Source organism: Gallinula chloropus (genome assembly GCF_964237585.1).
Source record: "Gallinula chloropus genome assembly, chromosome: 12".
Taxonomy (NCBI): Eukaryota; Metazoa; Chordata; class Aves; order Gruiformes; family Rallidae; genus Gallinula; species Gallinula chloropus.
Genome location: NC_140097.1, coordinates 22,775,343 through 22,786,261, shown reverse-complemented (window position 1 = coordinate 22,786,261; position 10,919 = coordinate 22,775,343). Strand labels below are relative to the sequence as shown.

The 10,919-nt window shown below is 66.6% G+C and overlaps 1 protein-coding gene across 1 annotated transcript; it reads right to left on the bottom strand.

Moving 5' to 3' along the window:
- Positions 1–2,370: 2,370 nt before the first annotated feature.
- On the bottom strand, positions 2,371–7,674 carry GNAT1 (G protein subunit alpha transducin 1; the record flags this gene model as incomplete). The annotated part of the gene is made up of 8 exons (XM_084269388.1): positions 2,371–2,561; positions 4,086–4,239; positions 4,343–4,472; positions 4,559–4,687; positions 4,765–4,922; positions 5,004–5,145; positions 5,338–5,380; positions 7,569–7,674. 8 exons carry the CDS (start codon positions 7,672–7,674, stop codon positions 2,371–2,373), a joined length of 1,053 nt encoding a protein of 350 aa, XP_084125514.1.
- Between the last annotated feature and the right edge of the window lie 3,245 nt (positions 7,675–10,919).

Here is a 10,919-nt window from a genome sequence, read left to right as displayed (position 1 = left end):
CCCCACAGCCCCCCCACACCCATCCCCCCCCCCCAGCAGGCGCCGGGGGCCAGGTTGCTTTTTAAAGACACCTTTTTACCGAGCTATTGGAAGCGGGAGTGCTACATGCAGCGTCTCCTCCGGGGCCAGCCCACCCCCCAACCGAGTGCCTTGGGGGGGTGGGGGGGGGGTCCGCACCCCTCCCTGCCCTGCCCTGCCCCCGAGGGACCGGCAGCGCCGGGCAGGGGGTGCTGCCCGCCCCCCTCCCCTCCCCTCCCCTGTTTCTAAGCCTGGGTTCGTAGGGCAAGGAGAGACCGCTGCGGAGAGCGGCCACCGCTGTACCCCCCCCCTCCCCCCTAAAACATCCCCCCTCCTCCCCAGCCCCCCCCAGGCCCGGGGGGGCCCCAGCCGGGGCCGGGGCCTCGCTTTTCCCACGGGGTTTTACCGAATTGTTCCGGGTTTGAAATAATAAAATGAAGAAAGGAAAAAAAAAAAGACAAAATACAGAAAGGGACACCCCCAGCCCCCCCCCCACCCCGGGATGGGCAGGGATGGGGGTGGGGCTACGCCTCAGCACGGGGGGCGGGAGGAGCCTGGGGGTGGGAGGGGGACACGGGCTGGGCTGGCAGCATCCCCGGGGGTTCAGCAGCATCCCTGGGGGCTCGGTAGCATCCCTGGGGCTCAGCAGCATCCTGGGGGTCTCAGCAGCATCCCTGGGGGGCTCAGCAGCATCCCTGGGGGTGTCGACTGCATCGTGGGGGGCTCAGCAGCATCCTTGGCGGCTCAGCAGCATCCTGGGGGTGTCGACAGCATCCTGGGGGCTCAGCAGCATCCTGGGGGTGTCGACAGCATCCTGGGGGGCTCAGCAGCATCCTGGTGGTGTCGACAACATCCTGGGGGGCTTAGCAGCATCCTGGGGGGCTCAGCAGCATCCCTGGGGGTGTCGACAGCATCCTGGGGGGCTCAGCAGCATCCTGGGGAGCTCAGCAGCATCCCTGGGGTCTCAGCAGCATCCCTGAGGGCTCAGCAGCATCCTGGGGGACTCAGCAGCATCCCTGAGGGCTCAGCAGCATCCCTGGGGGCTCAGCAGCATCCTGGGCCTCAGCAGCATCCCTGGGGTCTCAGCAGCATCCCTGGGGCTCAGCAGCACCCCTGGGGTCTCAGCAGCATCCCTGGGGCTCAGCAGCATCCTGGGGGGCTCAGCAGCATCCTGGGGAACTCAGCAGCATCCCTGGGGGTGTCGACAGCATCCTGGGCCTCAGCAGCATCCCTGGGGTCTCAGCAGCATCCCTGGGGCTCAGCAGCACCCCTGGGGTCTCAGCAGCATCCCTGGGGTTCTGCAGCATCCCGGGGGTCTTGGCAGCATCCTGGGAGCAGTGGGTGAGGGTGGGAGCGAGACCCCTGGGGCAGGAGCTGGGATGCTGCTGCAGGGCTGACCCACCCCCTCCCCCAGGGGTGCTGACCATCATTTGGGGATGGTGTTGGGGGGCACCATGACACCGCCCCCCCCCCCCCCAGCTCTGCAGCGAGGGGTGGGGGCACCCAGGAGCCTGCAGAACCACAGTCCTTGGGGTCACCCTGGGCCCAGGGAGAGATCTGGCACCCAGCACCCCAAGGGACCCCCAGCACAAGGAGCACCCATGGACCCCCAGCACCCTGCAGCCCCCCAAGCGACCATGCACAGCTCCAAGGGGTACCCAGGAGCCCTAACACCCAAGGAATGCCCCCCCAGCCCCCAGCACCCCTCAGCTCCAAGGGGTACCAGGGGACCCCAACACACTGCAGCACCCCAAGAGACCCCCCCAGCACCAAGGGGCACCCAGAGCCCTCCCCCCCACACTTCCCCAGTGCCAAAGGTCATCTGAGGACCCCCCAGGACCCTCCAGCTTCAAGACATTCCTGGAGACCCCTCCAGGACTTCTCAGTTCCAGGGGGCACCCAGAGACCCTCAGCACCACCAAGCTCCAAGGGTACCAGAGACCCCCAGCACCCTGTAGCCCCCCAAGAAACCAGGATACCCAGGGACCCTCAGGACCCCCAGTACTGGCCAGCTGCAAGGGGTACCCAGGGTCTCCCAGCCCCTCCCCAGCTCCAAAGGTGCCAGGGACCCGCAGCACCCAGAGGACTCCTCACACCACCCAGCTCCAAGGGTATGAGGGACCCCCCCAGCACTTGGTGGGGGGCTGGGGGGGGGGGGATGAATGGGACCACAGCCCCCACCCAGGGGTGGCTCCAGGGCTGAGCAGGTAAAATCCCGGGGCAGGGAGGGGTGGGGATGGAGGCAGGGTGGGGGGTGGGGGTGGGGTGGGGTGGGGGAGGGGGGGCATGGGGTGTCAGGGAGCTGGCTGCAGGGGGGTGGGGGAAGCAGGGGAAGGGAGCTGGGACCGGGGCTCAGAAGAGCCCGCAGTCCTTGAGGTTCTCCTTGATGATGATGTCGGTGACGGCGTCGAAGACGAACTTGACGTTCTCGGTGTCGGTGGCGCAGGTCATGTGGGAGTAGATCTCCTTCACGTCCCGCCGCATGTTCAGCTCCAGGAACTGCAGCTTGATGTAGTTCCCCGCGTCATCGTAGGTGTTGGGGCCTGGGGGGGGGGGGGTGGTAGTCAGTAGGACCCCCCCCCCCCCACCCCTGAGCCGGGCTGTGCGCCCCCCACCACCTCTGCAAGGCAGCATCACCCCACTCTCCCCAAAGCCAAGCTGTGCCACAGCGCTTGTGTAGGGTGATGGGGACACCTGGTGGCTGCCCACCCCCCCCAAAACAACCCAAAATCCTTCCAACTCCCCTCAGCACCCCCATCTGTGCCACCCCCTGGCCACCCTCACCATAACCCTTCCAACTCCCCCCAGCACCCCAATCTGTGCCACCCCCCTGACCCCTCAGATGGGGGCATCTGTGCCACCCCCCTGGCCACCCTCACCCCCTTCCAACTCCCCCCAGCACCCCAATCTGTGCCACCCCCCTGACCCCTCAGATGGGGGCATCTGTGCCACCCCCCTGGCCACCCTCACCCCCTTCCAACTCCCCCCAGCACCCCAATCTGTGCCACCCCCCAACCACCCTCACCATAACCCTTCCAACCCCCCCCCCAGCACCCCAATCTGTGCCACCCCCCTGACCACCCTCACCATAACCCTTCCAACTCCCCCCAGCACCCCAGCCTGTGCCACCCCCCTGACCACCCTCACCCCAATCTGTGCCACCCCCCCCCCCCAGCCACCCTCACCGTAACCCTTCCAACTCCCCCCAGCACCCCCATCTGTGACACCCCCCTGACCCCTCAGATGGGGGGGGGGGCATATGTGCCACCCCCCTGACCACCCTCACCATAACCCTTCGAACTCCCCTCAGCACCCCTGTCTGTGCCACCCCCCTGGCCACCTTCACCCCCTTCCAACTCCCCTCAGCACCCCAATCTGTGCCACCCTCCTGGCCACCCTCACCATTCCCCTTCCAACTCCCCCCAGCACCCCCATCTGTGCCACTCCCCAGCCACCCTCACCATAACCCTTCCAACTCCCCTCAGCACCCCAATCTGTGCCACCCCCCGGCCACCCTCACCATAACCCTTCCAACTCCCCCCAGCACTCCAATCTGTGCCACCCCCCTGGCCACCCTCACCACAACCCTTCCAACTCCCCCCAGCACCCCAATCTGTGCCACCCCCCTGGCCGCCCTCACCATAACCCTTCCAACTCCCCTCAGCACCCCAATCTGTGCCACCCCCCTGACCACCCTCACCATAACCCTTCCAACTCCCCTCAGCACCCCAATCTGTGTCACCCCCCTGGCCACCCTCACTGTAACCCTTCCAACTCCCAGCACCCCAATCTGTGCCACCCCCCTGACCCCTCAGATGGGGGGGGGGCATATGTGCCACCCCCCTGACCACCCTCACCATAACCCTTCCAACTCCCCTCAGCACCCCTGTCTGTGCCACCCCTCTGGCCACCTTCACCCCTTCCAACTCCCCTCAGCACCTCAGCCTGTGCCACCCCCCCTGACCACCCTCACCCCCATCTGTGCCACCCCCCTCCAGCCACCCTCACCGTAACCCTTCCAACTCCCCTCAGCACCCCAATCTGTGCCACCCCCCGGCCACCCTCACCATCGTAGTCAGGGAAGCAGATGCTGAGATGGGCCTTCTTGATCTTCTCCAGGAAGACGTCCTTCTTGTTGAGGAAGAGGACGATGGAGGTGGTGGCGAAGTAGCGGTGGTTGCAGATGCTGTTGAAGAGGTGCAGGCTCTCGTGCATGCGGTTCTGCGGAGGAACGCGGCCCCCAACCCCGCGTCATGACGGCGGCCAGGTGACGTCATGGGGCGGGTGAGCACAGGGAAGGGGGGGGGTGGCAAGCCTTCCTCACCACTTCATCATCCTCCACCAGCACCATGTCGTAGGCGCTGAGGGCTGCGATGAAGATGATGCAGGTCACCCCCTCGAAGCAGTGGATCCACTTCTTCCTCTCCGAGCGCTGCCCGCCCACGTCGAACATCCTGGGTAGGGGATGAGGGGGGGGTGTCAGCACCTCCCACCCCCCCCACTGCCCAACCCCTGAAGGCACCAGGGGCTTGGCCCCCACCTGAAGTTGAGATCTTTGAAGGAGAACTGGGTCTCAATGATGCCGGTGGTCTTGACGCGGGACCGCAGCACGTCCTGCTCGGTGGGGACGTAGCCGGGGGTCACCAGGCGCTCCAGGTCCGACAGGTAGCTGGGTGGGCACGTGGTGGGCGTGAGACAGGGGCTGGCTCCCCCAGACACCCCCCCACTACCTCCCCCCACACTTACTATCCAGCTGAGTCGTTGAGCTGGTACTCGGAGGCGCGGTCGAAACACGCCTGGATGCCCGAGTCCTTCCAGAGCCGCCCGATGATGTCCGACATCTCCTTGGGCATGGTGCCCTCCTCAATGGTGTCCGAGAGGTGCAGCAGCTTGCGGGCGTCATCCTAAGGGACAGAGGGGCTCAGCTGGGCTGGGGGGGGCAGGGTGAGAAGGGGGTGCTCAGGGTCAGGGGGAGGGCTCCTCACCTGGCGAGCGGAGTCCCCGTACTGGATGTTGAGGGTGGTCATGGCCCGCACGATGGCCAACATGGACTGCAGGGTGTTGCTGTAGATGATGGCGATGAACTCCAGGCATTCCTCCAGTGAGTACCCATCCTGGTGGATGATCCTGGCCAGGGAGGGGGTGTGGGGCTGAGATAGGGGGGCTGTGGGGTGGGGGGACCCATGGGTCCCGCGTGGGGCTGAGCTCGGGATTGAGGGTGCACCCCGAAGTTGGGCATGGAGGGTGGGGTGCAGGGGTGGGGTGGGGTGGGGTGGGGGGGTCACAGCTGAGCAGCAGGTGCCCCTCAGCACTTCTTACTTCATCTGCTTGACGATGGTGCTCTTCCCTGACTCCCCAGCTCCTGTGGGGACACAGGGTGTGTCACAGGGGTGCCCAGATGCCACCCCGGGTGCCAGCACAGCTGGGGGGGGGCTGGTGGCTGCCCCAAGTCCCCGGTGAGGGGCAGGGGGATTAAGGCCTGGTGCCCATGGGCATTAGGGCTGGCTGAGCTCCTGTGGCTAATGGGATCTGCTGCGGATCAGCAGGGACGTGAGGGGCACCTGGGGGAGGGGAGGGGGCACCTCGACCCTGCCACCCCCACCCGGTGCGTGGCAGCACAGGAGGACGTGCCCTGGGCTGGGCTGGGGGGGCAGCAACAGCAGCCGTGGTCCCACCATGGCCAGGGAATCCCAGTCCTTCAGCAGTGCTGGGAGAGACTGGGAGGGACACACAGTGTTGTGGGGGGGGCTGCAGGGACAGACATGGGGCTTGGGGGTGCCTAGGAAGATGGGGGGTGCTGGTAGCTGGTGCCAGTGAGAGCTCTTGAGATGGGTTCATTGAAGTTGGGGGGAGCCTGGGGATGGGCTGGTTGGGTTGGGGGATACCTCAAAGCTGGGGTCTCTCAGCGTGGGCTTGGGTTTGGGGTGCCTAGTGGTGGGTGAGGGGTAAGAGCTGTCAAAGTGCACTGGTTTAGGCAGCCTGGGAACAGGGCAGGGGCTTTTGGGGTGAGCAGGATGGTTTTAGGAGTGAGGGGCTGTTGGGGGGGGGCTGTTGAGCTCAGCTGGTTGGGTTTAGCAGAGTTGGGGAAACTTTGGGTGAGCTGTTGGGCTGGTTTTGGGGGTGCCTGAGAGTGGGAAGCTGTTAGGGGTGCTGCTGGAGCAATCTGGTTCGGTTCAGGGGTGCCAGAGACATCAGGGAAACATTGGGTGAGCTGTCTGGGTTTAGGGTCACCCAGGAAGGAGGGTGCTGCTGGGCTGGGCTGGTTGGGTTAGGGCTCCAGGGGAAGGGTGGGGGGCTGTCAAGGAACTGTTGGGGTGGGCTGGTTGGGTTAGGGCTCCAGGGGAAGGGTGGGTGGGGGGCTGTCAAGGAACTGTTGGGGTGGGCTGGTTGGGTTAGGGCTCCAGGGGAAGGGTGGGTGGGGGGCTGTCAAGGAACTGTTGGGGTGGGCTGGTTGGGTTAGGGCTCCAGGGGAAGGGTTGGGGGGGGCTGTCAAGGGACTGTTGGGGTGGGCTGTTGGGGTGGGCTGGTTGGGTTAGGGCTCCAGGGGAAGGGTTGGGGGTGTCAAGGAACTGTTGAGGTGGGCTGGTTGGGTTAGGGCTCCAGGGGAAGGGTGGGTGGGGGTGTCAAGGGACTGTTGGGGTGGGCTGTTGGGGTGGGCTGGTTGGGTTAGGGCTCCAGGGGAAGGGTTGGGGGTGTCAAGGAACTGTTGGGGTGGGCTGGTTGGGTTAGGGCTCCAGGGGAAGGGTTGGGGGTGTCAAGGAACTGTTGGGGTGGGCTGTTGGGGTGGGCTAGTTGAGTTAGGGCTCCAGGGGAAGGGTGGGGGGCTGTCAAGGAACTGTTGGGGTGGGCTCTTGGGGTGGGCTGGTTGAGTTAGGGCTCCAGGGGAAGGGTGGGGGGGGGGTGTCAAGGAACTGTTGGGGTGGGCTGGTTGAGTTAGGGCTCCAGGGGAAGGGTGGGGGGCTGTCAAGGAACTGTTGGGGTGGGCTGGTTGGGTTAGGGCTCCAGGGGAAGGGTGGGGGGGGTGTCAAGGGACTGTTGGGGTGGGCTGTTGGGGTGGGCTGGTTGGGTTAGGGCTCCAGGGGAAGGGTGGGGGGCTGTCAAGGAACTGTTGGGGTGGGCTGGTTGGGTTAGGGCTCCAGGGGAAGGGTTGGGGGGGTGTCAAGGAACTGTTGGGGTGGGCTGTTGAGGTGGGCTGGTTGAGTTAGGGCTCCAGGGGAAGGGTTGGGGGGGATATCAAGGAACTGTTGGGGTGGGCTGGTTGAGTTAGGGCTCCAGGGGAAGGGTGGGGGGCTGTCAAGGGACTGTTGGGGTGGGCTGTTGGGGTGGGCTGGTTGGGTTAGGGCTCCAGGGGAAGGGTGGGGGGTGTCAAGGAACTGTTGGGGTGGGCTGTTGGGGGTGGGTTGGTTGGGTTTAGGGGTGCTGGGGAGTGTCAGAAGAACATTGGGTGGGCTGATGAGGGGGTGAGATGCACAAAGGATGGGTTATCCGCCCCGGGGTGTTACCCACCCCCCCACCTCCCCCCCACCCCCATCCCCAGCAGCCCCCCATACCCAGCAGCAGCAGCTTCACGGTCCTGGCATCCTTCTCAGCGTCCTCCTTGAGCTTCTTCTCCAGCTCGCGGGAGTGCTTCTCCTCAGCGCTGGCGCCAGCACCCATCCTCGGCCCCGCGGCCCTGCGGCTCACCCGCTCCTTGGAGGTCAGCACCAGGATGGGCAACGCGCTCCAGCCCCCCGCCGCCTCCAGCGCCGCGCCCGCCGCCCACTGCCGCCCGCCCAATGTGGGCCAAGGACAGGGCCCAGGTGCGGGGGCCGTGCGGAGGGGGGCTGCACTCAGCACCCAGGGATTAACCCCCCCACCACCACCCACCCACCCACCTCATCCCCCCCTCCTGCTCCTCCCTCCCTCCCTCCCCAGCCTGGGATAAACCCCCTTAAATCTGCGGCAGGCTGAGCTCAGCAATCCCGCTGCTCCCGGCGTCAGCGCTTCTGCTGGGGGGGCACAAGGCCACCAACCCCCCCCCACACCCCTGATGGCCACCCTGGGGGTGGGGAGGGGGTCCCAGCCACCCCTGTGAAGGTGGGGATCCCCCCCTGCCCACTGTGAACCCAAAGGGGAGGGGCTGGAGTTGGGGGCATCTGCTGGGGGCTACGGGTGGAAGTGCCCCCGCGGTGCCCCCAGCTCATCAGCTCATCCCCATCCCGCCCTGAACCAGTGGCCACAGCCTTCCCCACCGCCTCCCAGTAAGCCATCCCAGTGTCCCTGCGTCCCTGTGCCCGGTGTCCCCACGGTCACCTCCTCCCAAGCCACCAAACACCAGCCCCAGCCTCCCCTTCCCCTGCCCCCAGACCTGCTCCAGCTTCCTCCACCCATGTCCCCAGACCCCATGGGTGCACCCCTCAATGCCCCAACTTGGGGCATTGAGGGGTGCACCCATGGGGTCTGGGGACATGGGTGGAGGTCCAGTGCCCCCAGCCCAGTATCCACCCCCGGGGTGCCCCAGAACCCCCCAGCACAACATTCCAGGGGTGCCCAAGCACCCTGCTCAGCGTCTCCCACCCGCTCCCCACTAACACTGCCCAGTATGCCCAGGAGAAACCCCAGTACGCCCCCAGTGTCCTCAGGACATCCAATCGCTGCCACCCCCCCCCCCCCAAAACCCCCACCATCAGGTGCCCCCCCAGTGCCACCCCCCACCAGCCTCAGTGACCCCCCCCCCGATGTCCCCAGGCCCCCAGCGCCCCTCTCCAGTGTCCTTAGCCCACCAGTTCGCCCCCAGCCATGTCCCCAGGACCCCTCCCACTGCCGTCACGGGCACCCCAGTAACCCCCCAGCCTCCCCCCCAGCCCCCCATTGCCCCCCCCATTGCACCCGGACCTGCAGCGCCGCGCGCAGCCAGCAGGGGTCGGGCGGGCCCCGCCGCTCCCAGTCCCGCCCAGTCCCGCCCAGTACCACCCAGTCCCAGCGCCCCCGTGCGGCACAGAGGGACCGGGGACACCCCCCCCCCCCAGCTCCCCAGTACCGCCCAGTACCACCCACTGCCACCGCCGCTGGCCCTGCCAAGCCCAGCCCCGCTCCCCCATCCCGTGCTCCCAGTACATCCCAGTCCATCCCAGTCCCAAACTCAAATGCCCCACTGCTTTCCCCCAGCGCTGCCGGTACCGAGTGCTCCCAGTGCCTCCAGTAACGCCCAGTACTCGCTGCTCTCCCGGCACAACGTGCACCCCCAGCACCCCCCAGTACAGCCACGACCCGTGTCCCCGCCCTGCCCAGTGCCCACCCCCGCACCCGCTGCCCCCAGCTTCCCAGTGTTCCCAGTAACCCCCCCGCGCTGCGGCAGGGCTCGGGGGGCTGCGCGATGGGGGCCCGGTGGCCCGATCCCTGCCCTCTCCCTGCCCATTCCCTGCCCGCTCCCTGCCCGCTCCCTGCCCATTCCCTGCCCGCTCCCTGCCCATTCCCTGCCCTCTCCCTGCCTTCTCCGTACCCTCTCCTTGCCCATCCCCTGCCCTCTCCCTGCCCACTCCCTGCCCATTCCCTGCCCACTCCCTGCCCATTCCCTGCCCACTCCCTGCCCATTCCCTGCCTTCTCCCTACCCTCTCCCTGCCCATTCCCTGTCCTCTCCCTGCCCATTCCCTTCCTGCTCCCTGCCCGCTCCCTGCCCATTCCCTGCCCATTCCCTGCCCTCTCCTTGCCCGCTCCCTGCCCTCTCCCTGCCCATTCCCTGCCCACTCCCTGTCCATTCCCTACCTTCTCACTGCCCTCTCCCTGCCCTCTCCCTGCCCATTCCTTGCCCTCTCCCTGCCCATTCCCTGCCCTCTCCCTGCCCATTCCTTGCCCTCTCCCTGCCCATTCCCTGCCCTCTCCCTGCCCATTCCCTGCCCGCTCCCTGCCCTCTCCCTGCCCATTCCCTGCCCACTCCCTGTCCATTCCCTACCTTCTCACTGCCCACTCCCTGCCTGTTCCCTGGCCATTCCCTGCCCTCTCCCTGGCCATTCCCTTCCCTCTCCCTGCCCGCTCCCTGCCTTCTCCCTACCCTCTCCCTGCCCTCTCCCTGCCCATTCCCTTCCTGCTCCCTGCCTGCTCCCTGCCCATTCCCTTCCCTCTCCCTGCCCATTCCCTGCCCTCTCCCTGCCCGCTCCCTGCCCATCCCCTGCCCATTCCCTACCCTCTCCCTGCCCTCTCCCTGCCCATTCCCTGCCCATTCCCTGCCATATCCCTGCCCATTCCCTGCCCTCTCCCTGCCCATTCCCTGCCCGTACCCCAACAGAGCACACGTGGGCGCCCGTGTCCATCCCAATGTCAGCGTTTATTTCGGGGTGCTCCCAGCTCTGGGGGGGTGTGGGGGGGCGCTTGCTGAGCCCCAGCACCCAACACTCCCCATACACAGCTATTTACAACCCCCACACCCACAGGTTGCCCAGGGGTGGGTGACAGGCTCAGTGCCCCACACACCCATGGGTGCCAATGCCCCCCTACTGTGGGCTTTACTCCCAGCGCAGCCCCTTCTCCTGCCCACCTCCCCCCCACAAAGACCCTGCTCAGGCCACCCAGGCCTGGCCACCTGGGGGTCATCTCAAGGGTCCTGTCACCCCCCACCCAAAGCCCCCGGAGCGGGGGATGGCACCATGGACCCCAGCCCCACAGCACCCGCTCCCTCCCTGGTCTGCGGTTCCCGGCAGAAAGTGCTTGTTCCCCAATAACTGGGTGGGGAAACTGAGGCACAAAGCTGTAAGGGCCGTGCCCCCACTGTGGGGAGGGGCCAAACCTTGTCTGGAATCTGTCCCCCTCTCCCAGGGCATCACCCCTTCCCCCACCAGACCTGACACCTCCAGTGTCACACAGTCCTGTGTCCCAGCTGGTCCCACACATCTGGGGGTCCTGGGGCTGGGAGGGGAGGGTGGAG